Source organism: Pagrus major, chromosome 5, assembly GCF_040436345.1.
Source record: "Pagrus major chromosome 5, Pma_NU_1.0".
In the NCBI taxonomy this organism is placed as follows: Eukaryota; Metazoa; Chordata; class Actinopteri; order Spariformes; family Sparidae; genus Pagrus; species Pagrus major.
Genome location: NC_133219.1, coordinates 36,072,096 through 36,087,797, shown reverse-complemented (window position 1 = coordinate 36,087,797; position 15,702 = coordinate 36,072,096). Strand labels below are relative to the sequence as shown.

Below are 15,702 nucleotides of genomic sequence, written 5' to 3'. Positions count from 1 at the left end.
TGTCAAAACATTTCTATTACTCTTTCTTAAAAAATTCAGTAGGAAAAATGATAAGCTGATGCAGCATATTCCCATCCTTTATTTGAGCAATACCACAACATACTCGCTTACAGGTTAAAGTTCTGCATATGAAATTTTACTTGTTTTCCTCAAATGTCAAACAGAAAATACAGTTCAATTGGTTCATCTGTAATTTCTCCTGACAAAATACATTTTATATGTAAGTAGTGTGTGACAAAGTTGAACATGAAAATCTAACTTAATATTTATATTTATTCATCATATTGTTAAAAAATCCAGCCTCTCTGTCAGGGACGGAGGCTGAGAACGGCTGTGCTTGCAATTATTTTTTTAATGCCATTATCTTGAGATCAAGACAATTATTCAATTATCTCTAAAAAAAAAAGCATGCTTTGTAATCTCGACAAAACAAAAGGCTGTTTCCTCTTCTTACATATGTTTATCAGAGACCAGCAGTGCCATACCAGCATGAGAAGATGGTGTACTTACAAGTGCAGCAACTGATTTAAGGTGAAAACATCCGATAAAGGATCTTGATAAATGATCTCGAGAAATCTTAACGAAATAATTAACTTTGTGATAAAGGCATTAAAAAAATCATTGATGGGGCTCTTCATCAACACAACTTCTCCTAGACTGGCAGACAGTTCATTGCTTTTATCACTCCGGAGGTGAGGACCTGCCGCTCTGCTCTGCCGAGGACGGGAAGCCCAGGATGTAACCTGTAAACGTCTCCATCGGTATCTCAGCTGGGATCGCGAACTCCAGTGAATATTTTGAATTTCCACCTGGATAAAAACACACATTGAAAATTGGTGATGTTTTTCAGCTGTTATGTGAATTCTTAGGTTATGGTTTGTGAGTGAGTTTTTCTTTCACATACTGTCAGATTTAGAAATGTCCTGCTCAGAACGCTCTCCTCCTCCTCTTGCTCCTTCTTCTTCTTCTTCCTCTTCATTGAGGCCTAAAAGTATTGTGAAACACTCTGCCACATCCTCCTCTGTCATGTGTTCTCCTGTCACAGATAATATAAAAATACGCACATGATGGAGTGTGCCACGTAGACAATTTAACATAAACATTTTATGTCGAAACTGGAACAGAGAATCAAGATTTTTCTAAGAAATTTGACAGTAATAAATCTGAAAACCAACAAAATCCAATTATCATTTTCTGACTGAATGGCCTGCAGTGTACCTCGAGCCTGTAGAAGTTCTAGCAGCTCATGTTTCTGCAGAACAAGCTGTCCTCTACTATCACGTCCACCAAGGACATGAAAAGTTCGAGCAAGCTCATCACTAGAGATGCCGAAGGCAGGTCGATGGTTGACATACAGTTTGATAAACTCCTCCAGGTCGATGTCCGTCACATAGTTTCCTGTTTCGGCATACTTGCTGAACTTGACCTCGTTATGCATGTCTTCTATCTGGTAAAAAATAATAAAGTAAATTGTAAATAGGTCTGAGATGGATTTTTTAAAATTGCTGTTCAAAAAAATCAAAATGTTGCTTCATTTACACATATTGTACCTCTTGCTCAGTAGGGAAGTAGGCCAAAGCTCTCATTAGAGAGGGTACGTCTGACAGGGGGATTTTGGTCGACGTTTGTCGTTTCTCCATGGTGTCAGTACCTTGATTGCGGATTACGCAGTAATAGAAAAAGTCCTCCATCTCCTAAAGACAAAAGAGCTCAGAAAACTGAGAATCTATGGTTAAAATGGTAGCAGAAAGGTCTACAACTCCCGACTGGAGGAGGAATGAAAAGTAAAAAATTGGTATCTTAATCTTGTGGCTAAGTAAATCAGCACGCAAAATATCATAATGCATAAGACACACAAACAGTTTCTGAGTGCAACACCACTGTGGTAAATACAAAGTGACATAATGTTGCTTTCATGGAGTACTCTGTGGCTGTGCACTTAACACTCAGTAGCTGTAGGGAAGCAAAAACAATTAACTCACTCTGTAGAACTTTCCATCTCTTCCTCCCTCTAGAAGAGTGTAAAAGGGTATCATGTCCTTTCCTCCCAAGGCAGCTGCTGCCTCCAATGCACTGCATTCGCAACAAGAGGGAGGATTAACTCCTGAATACATAATTACACTGCTCATGCATTCCCTCTGGTTTTCAGGTTGGAACTATCAAACCTTACTTTGTGCTTATCTCCCAAGACATGACAGTGCAGTCAGATCCCCCTGCAGTGAAAACAAATCGACCGTCGTGGGAGCAGGCTAAAGCAGACACGCCTGTCGGATGGCATATCAAAGCATTGGACTTGTAGGGGTTCCCATCCAGAGGCAAAATCTGCAGACCCACCTGGAAATACAATACTCTCAATGGTTATATAAATAATGGTAATCACTGTTTCTTTTTACAAAAACACAACAGAGATAAAAAACAAACAAACAACTAAATTTAGATGTGGTTGAAAAGCCCAAGTCTGTCTCACAAAGCAGGATGACATATTCATATGATAAGTTTGTAAGTTAGGTTTCAGATGAAACGTTGCCTACGATACAGCACTTAGATTTATAATGACCTGGATGACTGAGAACCTTCATCAACATTTGTAAGTTATGTTTTCATTGGTCCATGTTTGAGACATGGTAAGAAAAAGTCGTATTGAGAAAACTTTGACTGATATTACGATTGTAACATGATTCAAAGATCATACAATTTCCCTTATCAGAAAATTGCAGCTTCTAGGATTTGAATATTGCACTTGGCCATATTACAATTTCAATAATATTTTAATTAATGATTCAGCCCTATTTTCTTCTTTACATTCATTTATCCTCAAGTGAACACTGTGACAACACCAAACAGAGTAATACATTAGTGAGAAGAGCCCCATTTATTTTTTTAATACAGCAGGTTATTTGAGAAAATACCACAAAAAGTAAAGCAGATTACTAAACAAAATACTGCAGAGATAGATCCAGCACTGACCTTGTCCTCTGTGATGTATGCTAGGTAACGTGAGTTCATCCCAGGTTCAACAGACATGGGAAGTACCACTACTTTCTTGATGGGAGAGCCATATGTTGGACCAAGGACAGTCTTTCTGTAACACATGTTTACTGTTTTCCAGTATTTGCACTGACATATGATATGTGACATATAAACAGTATAATAGAGTATCATAAATACTCTTGTTACAGTATTTCAGACCTGCACATCTTGGTAGTGCTGTTGAAAAGCTTCATCTTGTATTGGTCTGAGGCAACAAGAAGAAACTGCTCTGCACCGAAGGGAGGATACCAAGTCATGCACAGTGGCACGGCACTTTGCTCGATGCGCTCTGAGCTCAAAATGAGAAGCTTATTCACGTCACTGTTTTCCAGGTCATACTCCACCTATTAATCAGCCGCACACAAGAACAAAGAAGGGTGTGTGCTAAACATTTGGCATAAAAAAAGAAGTATCATAACACACCAAACTAGTCCACAGTCCTGAGACTTTGACAAAGCTGACTAACCAGTCGATGGTCCATTCCCAGAGAGAGCAGTCTGGGTTGGGTGCTGTCCAGGTGAATCCCAAAAAGAAGGTCTTTGATGGGCTTGTAGTGGGAGTGGTATCTGGCCATAAACGTCCAACGAGGCACAGAGCCGTTACTGGTCTGCAAGCGGAACACCGTCACTGCTTTTCCAGCATCCTAACAGTGAACAAGGAAATAAAACCTACATGTCACACAAGAATGTTAAAGCATAGAGGTATACATTTACAGTCCACAGTCCAGAAACACTTTTGCTAATAACTAAGTTTAGACATATTACAAAAAGCTTGCTCACCGCAGTGGCAAGATACTTTGAGTCTGAGGAGAAAGTGATGTGTTGGATGCTGTCATTAGTGTAATGGAAACACTCCTCCGGATCACTTTGCAAAGTGCTGGGATTCAGGATGTGAACAGCTCCACTGCCGAAGCCAACTGCCAGGTATAATCCTGTTCAGAGACAAAAAGGCAGCTCTATAAATCACAGCATGTAATGACAAATTGAATATTCTCGCAGCAGCTGGGTACAATGCAACATAACATACCATACAAAGACAATGACTGACACAGACAAAGTCAGTAAGCGTATTGGCTTACCTTGAGGGTCAAAAGTGACACACTGAATCTGCTTCTCCGTCTCAAAGACCCTGCTGCTGATAATCACTTTGTTGTCATAGTCCAACACTTTTAAAATACCCCTTTGGTTTCCCATGGCCACAGCAGGTTGTCTGGGGTGGCAGGCCACTGCATGTACAGGCTCACAATCCTCATGTAGGAGGATCTGAGAGGTGCCCTTCTGTGCATTCACATGCACTATGGAACTGACTGTGGACACGACAAAGTTCCTGCAGAAAAAGAGATCAAAAAGAGACCAGCTTGGCTAAAATCCACATAACAGTTTAGACTGAAGACATAATAGATCGTATTTCCTCTACCTGAGGATTAAGGGTTTTCCCTCCGGACTGCAGTCCTCCTGATGTCCCTCAGTACACTCTTTGGAAAAGGAAATGGAAACAATAGCGTCCAGATTGAATTTACTGTACCAGGTGAGAAGCAGGAATTCTCCATCGTAAAAATGAATTTGGCCTCGAGTGTCACCAGTTACGATACAGCTGTGATATCAAATGACACACAAACAAAGAGAGATTAGAGACCAACAAAAACATACCACATTTATAAAACAATAACGATAAATACTTCTGCTGCTGGCTACCTGTCAATTACAGCGAGAGCCGTGATTGGATCTTTCTGAATGCTAATGAGCTTGATTCTGTCTTCGGGGAGGCTTTGGTTTGCAGCAAAGTCTTCCATCACATTCCACACCACGAGGCTGCCTGCTGTAGTCGCCGTTATGATCTGAGGCTTTCTCCAGTGAAACACAGACTGGCTGAATGACCCGCCAGCCAGTTTGGACTGTAGACAGTTTCATAAGTGTCAGGAGAGGATATTTACCAAAATGCCATAAAAGACAGAAATATTTCTGACAGTGTCTGTATGATTATCTTTACCTCCCTAAGCTTCAGAGCAAAGTATTGCAGACTTCCCAGGGCCTGAAAAAAGCAGCTGTTGCAATAAAAAATACACATCACAGCTGTATTATGTATTAAAATGAAAAGCAAAGTTGGACTCACCCTGCTGTAAATTAACACGTGTTTTCCACTGGTGCTGAGCAGCTGAGTGCTATCATTTGGATTAAAAATGATGTTATCCTGAAAGTCAATTCAACACGTGAACATTTGATGTCCTGAATGCCATATAAATAAAGTTAGGTGACATTTAAATATCAAAAGGTTTACTTACGTGAAAACCATGTTTAGGACTGAGTTCAGTAAACCACAAAGGCTTTTCTGTTTCATTTGTCCAATCCCAAATACACACACACTGTGAAAAGATGGTTGTTAGATTGTAAATGGCATTTTTACTCTAGAAAGACATTTACTGTTTCATACCGTCTGATCCAGTATGAAACGGTAATGACCCGAGTGCTGTTCTGAGATATTGGTCAGTTAATAAGAAGTCATATGCTTTATATTCTTTAAATGTTTTTAACATAAAATGGTTGTGAGGTAAAAATTCTAGATCAATAAGATCCGTAATTATTGATTGATTTTCATTATCTGAGCACGGCACAGGAAGTCAGTCTATTCAGGGACCTTGGGATCTTAGTTAGTCCCATTTTGCATCTTAACAATACAGCAGAAAACAATACAATACAATAAATATGTTTCAGTTTTGGCCCTCCATGGGAGAAAGTTTGGCCACCCCGTCATAGATTGTGCATTTCACAGTCTGGATTTATTAAAAGAAATGTTTCATTAAATCTTTCTACCATGCTGTCATACTCACTTGAACCTCCGCAGCCCCGAGGGTAACCAGATATTTTGTGTCTCCTGAAAAGGCCATTGCAGTGACAACCCCTTCAGAGTGGCAATCGAACAATGTTTGAACAGGAATGCTGGAACATTTAACATATATGTAGTTACAATGAGGGGCAAAGGTTGATACATGAAAATGCATTAGTACAAGGAGAATCAAGAGCTACCCAGAGTAGGAGTCCCATATCATCACCGTGCTGGTCGGCCCCTGGTCCGCTGTTGCAATCCAGCGTCTGTCTTCACTCACACACATACATGAGATGGGGCGGCAGTGACCCTGAAGGATGGAGGTTGTACTGTAGGCTTTGTAAATTGACATTGCAGCCTGCATGTTACTGACATCAAAAGATACCTGTAGCTAAACAGTTTATTCGTACCACTGATTTAATCTGCAGGACTCTGTTTCATCTTCTTTTTTATTACAGTGTCCTCAACAAGTCGAAAACCTAGAACTGTTTTTTTACTAGGGGTGTAACGATACATCGATCCCAATCAATATATCGATTCAATGATCAACGGTCCAATAGCATCGATGCAAAGTGAACTGATTCATATCGCCGCCATCGTTAAGATACGCCTTCATTTTGATATTGTCATGGCGAGTCATGTCACTGTTTAGAAAGGCAACTCCTTTCTAAACAGTGCTAGATAGCGCCTGCAAGAAAATGGCAAGCAGCCAAGAAAAAGACAATGAGGATAATATTTACTCACCTCGCGGGCATAAGTCAGCAGCAGTCATAAATGTTCATAATTGAAAGGTCAACAAGGGCTTTTTAAGTTAACTGAAACATTTGCATTTAAGAAATGTGGCACTTCATAGCGAACAGAAGATCTATTCTTTTCCCCTGTTTATTAAAAAGAATAGATTGTTTTCCATTTAAATGTCTTTGTCTAAATTGTGTTAAATGGGCATATGATATTGTCTCATACCAATCGCAGGCCTCTGTATCGAATAAAATCGTATCGTGGCAGACTTTGTGGTATCGGCAAATATCGTATCGCTGTCCAAAGAATCGATATAATATCGTATCGTGATGAAACTTGCGATTTACAGCCCTAGTCTTTACCTGAAGTATGTGCTGGGAATTTGTGGTTTGATTGTATATGATCCCAACATGCGCTCCAGCATAGAGGACCACCAGCTGGTCGTGGTCTTGCAGACTGAAGGCAGGAAGAGCAGGATTCATCCCAAACACCCATTCTAGTGACTGAACAAGGAGCACATTTGCAGTATTGTTATGAGCCAGAGACATCCCTCGTTTGAGGGGAATATTTTCCTTGAAAGACACAGATACTCACCAGTGGATGTGTTCCAGTCTGAGTTGTCTGATTTGAGAAAAGTGTGTCTCTGGTTGCAGAGTAGACTTGAGACTCTGTTTCTCCTCTAAGTCCTGCACTCTTCCCGCAGTCATCCTCAGCTCCAGCCGCTGACATTATATCTAACCACGCTTCACGTATTTAAAGATTATTCTCTCTTTTAACCACTTCATGGAGCTTTTTCTCCTCCTCTTGTCGAGATGATGCCGCTTCCCCCCTCAGTCTCTGCTAACGGCACACTTGCTTAGCCGTCATGCTAATTTAGCCGAAGAGCAACGTTAACGTGAGGCTATGAACGACCTCGAAATTATATTAACCGAAAGAAAAAATGTGTCTAAACTACTATCAGTTCTTGTCCAATTTGCCGTATTCAAATATTTAAAGCTGTATGTTAAAAAAGTTGTGTTTAGCCTTAGCTAGCTTTCTACAACAAAACATTTCTAAACGTTAGCTCCTGTGAAGCGTCTCGTTGCTTAGTTACCGCTGAGAGAGGAGGGTGAGTAAAGTGCGTCAAGACAAAATACAGACATTCCGGTTAGACATTTCAAATTAAAAGCACGACGACGCATATAATAAACCCGAATCAGCTTTGTTTGCCAAGTATTGAATTTGACTCCGGTTAAGTTTGCTCTCAATGTACAGGGAGTAGTTTTTCAAATATTAAATTAAAAAAAAAATAAATAATTGAAAAAATAAGACTAATGTGTACAAGATAGTGCAGTTGTAAGGAGTGCAGGATTTCAGCAGTATTCATATAAGAAAAAAAAAACAGTGTGCAAAGATGCATGGAGATCAGGGGTTGTTGCACTGTTTAAGTTTAGGTTTAGTTTTACAAGATTATCAGCTGAGCATATTTGACCACTGCCACAGGGCCCAGACACTCTGGAGCCCGGGTGTCCTCAGGTTATCTATGTGGCATGTAGTTTGTACACAATCCATTTCACATTCATTCAGTAATATATACTGATGTACTATATCAGCTAAAGTAGTGTATAAGTCCCACTCCAGTGTGTTTTGGCATTTTTACAATATTTCACATTTTGAGTGCTTTCCAGACAATGCTCATATATTATGATATATTTTTTAGCAATTAACTTCATTTTGTGCTCCAAGTTTAGAAATTTAAGCGATTGCTAGAATCGAACAATGACATGTGACTGCAGTGAAATCTGTGGTTCTTTCATCAAAGCTCGTACCATTAACTATGGAGAGCTCTAAGGATGAAAACCAACCTGTATTCAAGTATACTTTCACTGCACTGAGAAAAGGTCAGAATAAGTTGCAGACATAAAAAACAACTCTTTTTATTTTAGTGTTTTATCTTTGCCTTAAAACGATCTCCATAACACACTACCTGCTCATACTGCTCACTGAATTCATCATAACATGTAAGTCCTGTGATTTTCAGCCAGCTATGCTTAAATTTGTCATATCTGTCAAATCTGTCTGTTTTCTTTTTTTTGTTTTTTTGCTTATTACATTGTGCCTTATTTTGAAAGTACCTATAGGAAGTTCTGGTATACCTATATGGCACCATTGACGGCACTTGACCAATCAAACTTTTGTTGCACTTTCTCAAAGTGACCACTGGAGGGCAGCAAAATCCCGCGATTCTGACCCATTTTAACAAATGGGGCGTGTTTGAATACTTGAATACTTGTTATTTGGGCAAATTTTAAACTATATGGAATTATTCTCAGTCAAAGAAAAAAACCTTCACACAATAATTTACGATAATATGAATATATTAAGCAAAAAAACACGTAAAATAAGGCATTGGCCTATGTTTTATTTAGTGGAAAGACTGAAGAGACTGTAGAGGTACCAGCTGAGATTAACTGGGGTATCTATCTGAACAGATGACATGAAGACAACAGAAATAGAAGAACACAACAGTCAGCAGGAGTCCAGTGGACATCACCAATCATTTTGTAGTGAAAACCCCAAAAAGGAACAAATATGCTGGAGAAAATGGCAGTTTAATAACAAAGTGCACAATAAACATCCACTTATTAATAAAATGACAATGATATTAACGAAGGCTGTGTAGTCTCAATCTGTGAACACAGCATTTCAAGATTTTCCTTTGGGATTAATAGCTCATTTTATTTGACTAGACAACAGTTTGCATGAGGATTAAAAGTTTTACGAGTTCGAATTTTTTTTTGTTTAGTCACTTTATTTTGACATTATTCACCGGAAGTCTTGCCGTGTCTTCATTGCCGTTAACTTAATGAACAAGTGTGTTGCAGTTCTTCACTTTGACCACTGGATGGCAGCAGATACTCATTATTTTAATGCATTTTTAGCATATATGCTAACTGTGCTTTATCTAAATCACAGAAATAGTTGAAAACATGTCAAGACTGAATTATAGAGGAAATTTAGACAATATTTTTCAAAAATATTATCGGCAAAATTAATAGCTGAGACATGTTTTTTTAGTGACTTTGGGAAAGTAGTTGTGATATTTACATACTAAATTCATCATATCGAAAATTACTTTAAAGATTATTTTCGTTGTGAACAGCAATGATTTGTGTAAACTATTAATACAGATACAGATTATTAACTTGCACGAGCATGATCATGACAAAACGTACTGATACCTTCAAATCATATTGACAATAATGGATGCTTCTGCCCTCTTGTGGTCACAGTAAGTAAGTACATCTGCGCTCCTCTCGCATCAAGTTAGAATCAATATTAAAGACATACTTCCGGTATAAACATTCAAAATAAAACTTGTATAACTGTGACCACTGTATGGTAATGTATTGTATACAGTGTTGGGGGTAACGCGTTACAAAAGCAACGCGTTGCAGTAATGCATTACTACGGGTAATGTAACGCGCAAGATATTTTTGTCTTGTCACGTCATTATAGGCTACAATATAGAAGGTATAGGTGTTTCATATGACTGAGCCTACAATTATAAATATTTATTCCTATCTCATAATATGAGTAGTAACTAAAAAGTAGTGTAATGAGTGATTTAGACAGTAATGTTGTAACGTACTATATTACCTTAAAATGACGGTAACTAGTAATATGTAATTTATTGCATTTTAAAAGTAACTTGCCCAACACTGATTATATACCATGACTCTTTGTCACGGGGCGATGATGAAAAATATAAACACTTAAAATAAAACTTTTTAAATGTCGCTCGTGTTGCGCACGTGATTCTGACACGTGGGACACAGCGGGTAGATGGTACGTCTCGCCACGATGCTTTTACTTTGAAGGGTCGACACGGTGTCGACACGTCACTTGTTTCCGGACAGTTTTTCCTGTTGCACAGGTTTGAAAGCAGCTGACTTTTAATCTGCTCGTCGTGCGCTAAACTTTTCTTTTAGGGTGCTGTTTCGTACTTTTTGAACAATATCTCGTTGATCGAGGTCTGACGGATTATCGTTGTCGCTGAAGAAGTTATTATGAGTTTGTGACGATTAATAAAACATCAGAGGGTGAAAAAAAAAAACACCCACTGCGACGAGGAAGCGGCTAGTTATGATTTCACCAGTTGACAGGTGAGGAGGCATTTTAATAATTGGGACATTGTCATTGTGGATATTTGCTTTTTTTTTTAACTGCGAGACAAGTTGAACTAGTCTAAACATTTTACGGAAGTATGTCAGTGAATTAGCTGTGAGCTTTAGCCACTCGGTGCTAGCTAACATTAGCCGGTGGTTCTTATCTCCAATCCCCTCAGCTGACAGTCAGCCGAGCTTTTAACCTGTTAGCTAACAACATTAGCAGCACACAACTCTCATTAACTCTGCTTTAATAACTACTTCAAGCTGAGGTTCAACAGTAAACTGTAGTCCAGCTTCTTTTAGGCTATTTGCCCTTTGCTGTAACTTTAGATTTTGTGTGTTAAAAGAGCTTAAACAGTCATTAGCCAGTCACATGCAGGGCTAATGACTATGGTAGAAAATAAAGTGGGTGTTATAATATAGTTATAATATAGTAAACTCTTTATGTGTGTTTTCTCTATATTGTATTTCCAAACATGAATGTCTAAACACTATAATGCTGTTTCAAAGCCTTCTCCACATGATTCAATTATGGTGAACCTTCATTTATTGCCCTAAAAGTAGTCACATTTAAATGTATAGTGTCTACTTATATTGTCATCAGAATGCAAATCATGTGTACGTTTTTACTTCTTAATATAATCTCTGCACAGGTTGCCAACACCACAAATTCCCAGAATAATACTGAGGAAGAGTCCACACCTAAAAGTAGTCAGATATGTACATATTGAGTCCAAAATCATGTAATGAAATACCCATCAGATGCAAGCTTTTAACTGATCCATGGACAGCATTTTCTTGAAAAAAAATTTCAACTGTGTGCATAAACAGGGCTCAAATGAAGGATCCTGCGGTTAAGTGCCATGTTTAGCACAGTCAGGCTGTAGTGAACACTAAGCTTGTAAGATTTAAGCCCTTGCAGTGGAGAACACAGGACTCACTCACAGTTTTCCTCTAAATGTGTTAACTTAAGAGTATATTGAAAAAGTTTTTTGTGTTTGAAGTATTTATGTTATGTCCAGTAGGTGGGAGTAGCATTTGAGAGAGCTCAACCATGTGGACAGATAAGCAAAGAGGAATCAGAGTTTCTCAGGAGGAGCTGCTCTGCAAGAACGCCTGCGGGTATTATGGAAACCCTGCGTGGCAAGGCTTCTGCTCTAAGTGCTGGAGAGAGCGAGCACGTGCAGCTGGAGCCCAGAGACAAGACACAAGGTGAACACACCGCTGATAACAACCACACAGACTCAAGGGAGCACTTAGACCTGAACATTTTTGTCAGCTGTAACGTCACTGGTACGACATCACCACGGCGGTGTGCAGATCAATTCTTGTTTTAGCATCTTGAAAAGCAACAAATGATAGAAACCTCAAAAGTTGCACCATTGAGGATTACCTGAACAGACGCTGGAGGACACATTTGTGCGAATGCTTCGTTAATATCACAGTTTTGTGACTATCAGCTTGAGGCAACTTAAGTGCTTTTGGTTTCAACTGGGTTTTGTTTGGATGTTTAATGTTGTCGTTCCTTGCAGACCGAGCAATGATGGAACTCCTCTCACCTTCTCCAAATTTGAGGAGAAGAAAAACACGGAGAAAGGTCGTCGGATTAACACAATGAGAAGACTCTTCTGGGGCAGCCCATCGCCTCCAAAACGACAAGGTAGTAAAGTTTAGTGTTGCAACTTCAGGCAAGTCAAAAACGTATCTCCAAAAATGTTTGAAATGTTTGGTCTTGTTGGCTCCATTTGCTGCTTCACCACATTTTAGACACCAAACGCATTGCCTAAGAATCTGAATGAAAAAGTTGTTGGACAGAGGCAACAAAAGCCTTAAAAATGAAATTATTATAATGTTGCAGCTCTTTATCTATTTATGTGGAATAACGTCCACTTGTGTCCCCTTAGAGTCTTCTGAAAGCTACACAAATGTGTTAAAAGCCTACCAGAGCCTTGAGCCTGGGGACTTCACTGGCTTCCTAAAGCTACTTCGGAGCCCTTCCTCCCAGCGTTTGCAGTCCAGATGTACAGCTTTCCTCAACACAATGGAGGCTTACCATGTAATTATATTTTCACAAATTTTACATCACACTTCTTATACAGTAGCCTCCCTTTGGTGTGCCAGAGCTGAACGTAGATTCTCATCATCTTTACAGGATCTACCGGTACAGAAGCAGTCGGATCTTGTGCAAGATTTCTACCAGTCTTTTGCTGAATATTTCAGCAGTGAGTAAAGATCAGTTCAACACCATCTGGGCTGTTTATTTTGAAAACATGACAATAATAAATTACTTTGAGTTGTTGTTTTGATTTTCAGGTTTTCCTGAGGCTCAGGTCACTCAGATAATGGAGCATGTGGAGAAGTTAATAATGACACGTTTGCACAAATGGGTTTTCTGCCACGACAGCTGTGATGATGAACAGAAGGACCTGGTACTCCAGAGAAGAATACGGTAACCTTTATATACTATACAAGTCGCTTATGTTGTCTTTAATCAAAACCTCTATCCTAAAACTCTGTTTGACACTAATGTTTTTACATTGCAGCTCCTTAAACTGGGTTACTCCGCAGATGCTGAGCGTACCTTTTCCTGATAAAAAGACTGCAGTCACAGCCGACCCCTTTCTGCCTGCTATAACAGGTGATTCACAGCTTCAGTACTGAAATGAATAGTTTGTCTTTTTGGGAATTATGCTTATTTGCCTTTTGGAAAAGAGTTTGATGACAAAATGAATATTACTCTCAAGTCTCACTGTTGAATATAAGGCTACATAATCCACCGTAAAGATGTGCATTACAGTCTTAATGTGTTTTTTTTTTTTTTTAATGGACATACACGAGAGTGGTTTTGGTCGTCTCATCTTACTCTCAACCTGAAAGCGTGTGTATTTGCCAAAATATTGAACAACTCTTTAATCTCATGAGAGAAAGAATTATATTTCCCTTAAAAGGTATTAAATGTTAGTCGTTTACATTTTGTCCTACCCTCTGTTTTTTTTAACAGCCATAATTGAGATGGATGCCAAACGAGCACCTCAGGACAAACTTACATGTGTGTCCAAATGCAGTCAGCATGTCTTTGAGGCGCTCTCCAGCTCGAACAGTGAGCCCGCTAATGCTGACGACTTCCTGTCAGGCCTCATTTATGTGGTGCTGAAGGCCAATCCACCTCGCCTTCACTCCAACATGCAGTATGTGATTCGATTTGGTCTCCCTCACAGTCTGATGGCAGGAGAGAGCGGCTACTATTTCACAAATTTAGTAAGTTAATTGGCGTCTGCCGTACACCACAGAATACTGTGAAGCGAAGGTCAGCTCATCACTCATTGCCTTTGTCCCTGTCCCCTGTTTTAGTCTTGTGCAGTGGCCTTCATTGAAAAACTGGATGGACCAGCACTCAACCTCAGTCCAGATGAGTTTGAGGGCTACATGCTGCGTCAGCGTGCTCCTGCCGCAGGAAACAAGAGGCGTCAGGTTGCCAGAGACACACAACACCTGTTAGAAGAGCTTGAAGGCCGACAGGAGAAACTGGACCAAGGGATGGATGCTCTCAACGTGGAGCTAAGTAAATGGGTCCAGGCAGTTAATTCACAGCTGGATGAGGCAACGAGCCAGTTTTCTCTGGTACAGAAGGAGATAACAGCTCAGGTTGAGTTCTCGCAGGTTTCTTCAACCTCATCTCCTGATGCATCACTACAAGGGGATGACAAAGACCAGTCAGTGCTGGTGCTTACAGATCAACACGCAGGTCCAGAAGATACAGACTGTTAGCTATATTAACAAAACACCTTATCTGGTACTTGACCCTTTTTAACGATCATCACTAATTTATGTAGGTTGCAAAACAAACACTGATTTATATTTCAATGCCACATTTGCACAAGTTCCAACCACAGAAATCTGGGATTTGTGAGCCAGTTGAACATGAAGGAAAACTTCTTGAAGGAAACTTTTTGCATTGAGTATCACAGGGCACTAGGAGGTATTTTATAACGACTTTGTTAAAAAATTATTTGCACTTGTATCCTGTTTGAAGATGAAGGCCACTAGAATACATTCATAGTAACAGATGTTATCCAAATTAACATGTAAGCACTCAGGGGAAACACAGCACTTAGGGATTTCACCTAACACTTTAAGAGTGCTTATTTAATATTCACTTTTGTAATAGTAAATACCATTGTGCCTTTATGTAGACAACTGTGAAATATACTACAGGAGAAAATGTTAGTGGCAGTTAACCACTACAAGTCACACCATGTTTTCTAGAGTTTTGTGACTGTTCTCAACAAGCTGCCTAACTGTCTGTACGAAGATGAATTACCTGGTGTAAAACAATTAATAACATGTGAGTGTACAGAAGGTACATGTCATTTAATACTGTTGAAAGTTTCTTAAGAAAATAAAGGGTTTTATGTTATGTTACATGATTGTATTCAATATTATAATAAAGTTGACTTTTACGATCCAATATGTGTGTTTGTGTTTTCACTTTTTACATTTTTAAGCAGGAAATTTACTGTGCAACATTTGGTGTACAGTCAAGTATTGAAACACCAGGTATGCAAATAATTAAATCCAGTGCATGACTGATTTGATATGTTAATGAATAATGAAAATTTAGTTTTGAGGTGTGACTGAGGATATTATGATATGACGGGTTTTGCTGACATTTTTATCTTTAATGGTGAAAACTTCATTATTTAAAGGAAAAACTTAAGAATAAACTATTTTGAACATTCTTTGAAGCACTAATGGTTAAAGAAAATGTTTGTATTACATGTTATTTATGCAACGCAGGAGATGAATACTTTGAACATAGCCTACTATATATTAATAATGTGACAAGTAAAAGCAGTAATCTGTCAAATTTATACTATTTTTCTTTAACAACAATATTTTTTTAAATTAATGAAGGGTTGTTAATTATTTGCTGACTAGATGAATGCACTTGGGAAAAAAG

At 38.9% G+C, this 15,702-nt stretch overlaps 2 protein-coding genes across 3 annotated transcripts; one reads left to right on the top strand and one right to left on the bottom strand.

Annotated features, from left to right (window-relative positions):
- Positions 1-681: 681 nt before the first annotated feature.
- cfap251 (cilia and flagella associated protein 251) lies at positions 682-7,320 on the bottom strand. Its single transcript, XM_073465785.1, is given in 20 exon segments — positions 682-809; positions 905-1,036; positions 1,219-1,447; positions 1,551-1,694; positions 1,983-2,073; positions 2,171-2,334; positions 2,968-3,082; positions 3,190-3,374; positions 3,497-3,673; positions 3,810-3,961; positions 4,109-4,356; positions 4,447-4,623; positions 4,725-4,924; positions 4,927-5,061; positions 5,143-5,220; positions 5,312-5,392; positions 5,858-5,966; positions 6,054-6,163; positions 6,954-7,094; positions 7,186-7,320. Coding segments are annotated over 20 exon segments (2,931 nt in total).
- A 3,121-nt stretch (positions 7,321-10,441) lies between these two features.
- LOC140996003 (rab5 GDP/GTP exchange factor-like) lies at positions 10,442-15,210 on the top strand. 2 transcript variants are annotated; one of them, XM_073466195.1, is made up of 9 exons: positions 10,442-10,736; positions 11,768-11,954; positions 12,275-12,402; positions 12,647-12,798; positions 12,895-12,964; positions 13,056-13,191; positions 13,286-13,380; positions 13,744-14,000; positions 14,094-15,210. In XM_073466195.1, the coding sequence occupies exons 2-9, from the start codon at positions 11,797-11,799 to the stop codon at positions 14,508-14,510; spliced, it is 1,413 nt and encodes a 470-aa protein (XP_073322296.1). In that variant the 5' UTR covers positions 10,442-10,736; positions 11,768-11,796; the 3' UTR covers positions 14,511-15,210. The 2 variants fall into 2 exon arrangements, with proteins under 2 accessions (XP_073322296.1, XP_073322297.1); XM_073466196.1 differs by having other exon boundaries at positions 10,649-10,736; positions 11,765-11,954.
- Positions 15,211-15,702: the final 492 nt, after the last annotated feature.

Excerpts from the sequence above, each read along its gene's own strand:
- LOC140996003 (XM_073466195.1), top strand. The coding sequence starts at position 11,797 with ATGTGGACAGATAAGCAAAGAGGAATCAGAGTTTCTCAGGAGGAGCTG. Across the intron at positions 13,381-13,743 it reads CTTTCTGCCTGCTATAACAG|CCATAATTGAGATGGATGCC; the intron begins GTGATTCACAGC and ends TTTTTTTAACAG. Across the intron at positions 14,001-14,093 it reads GCTACTATTTCACAAATTTA|TCTTGTGCAGTGGCCTTCAT; the intron begins GTAAGTTAATTG and ends CCCCTGTTTTAG.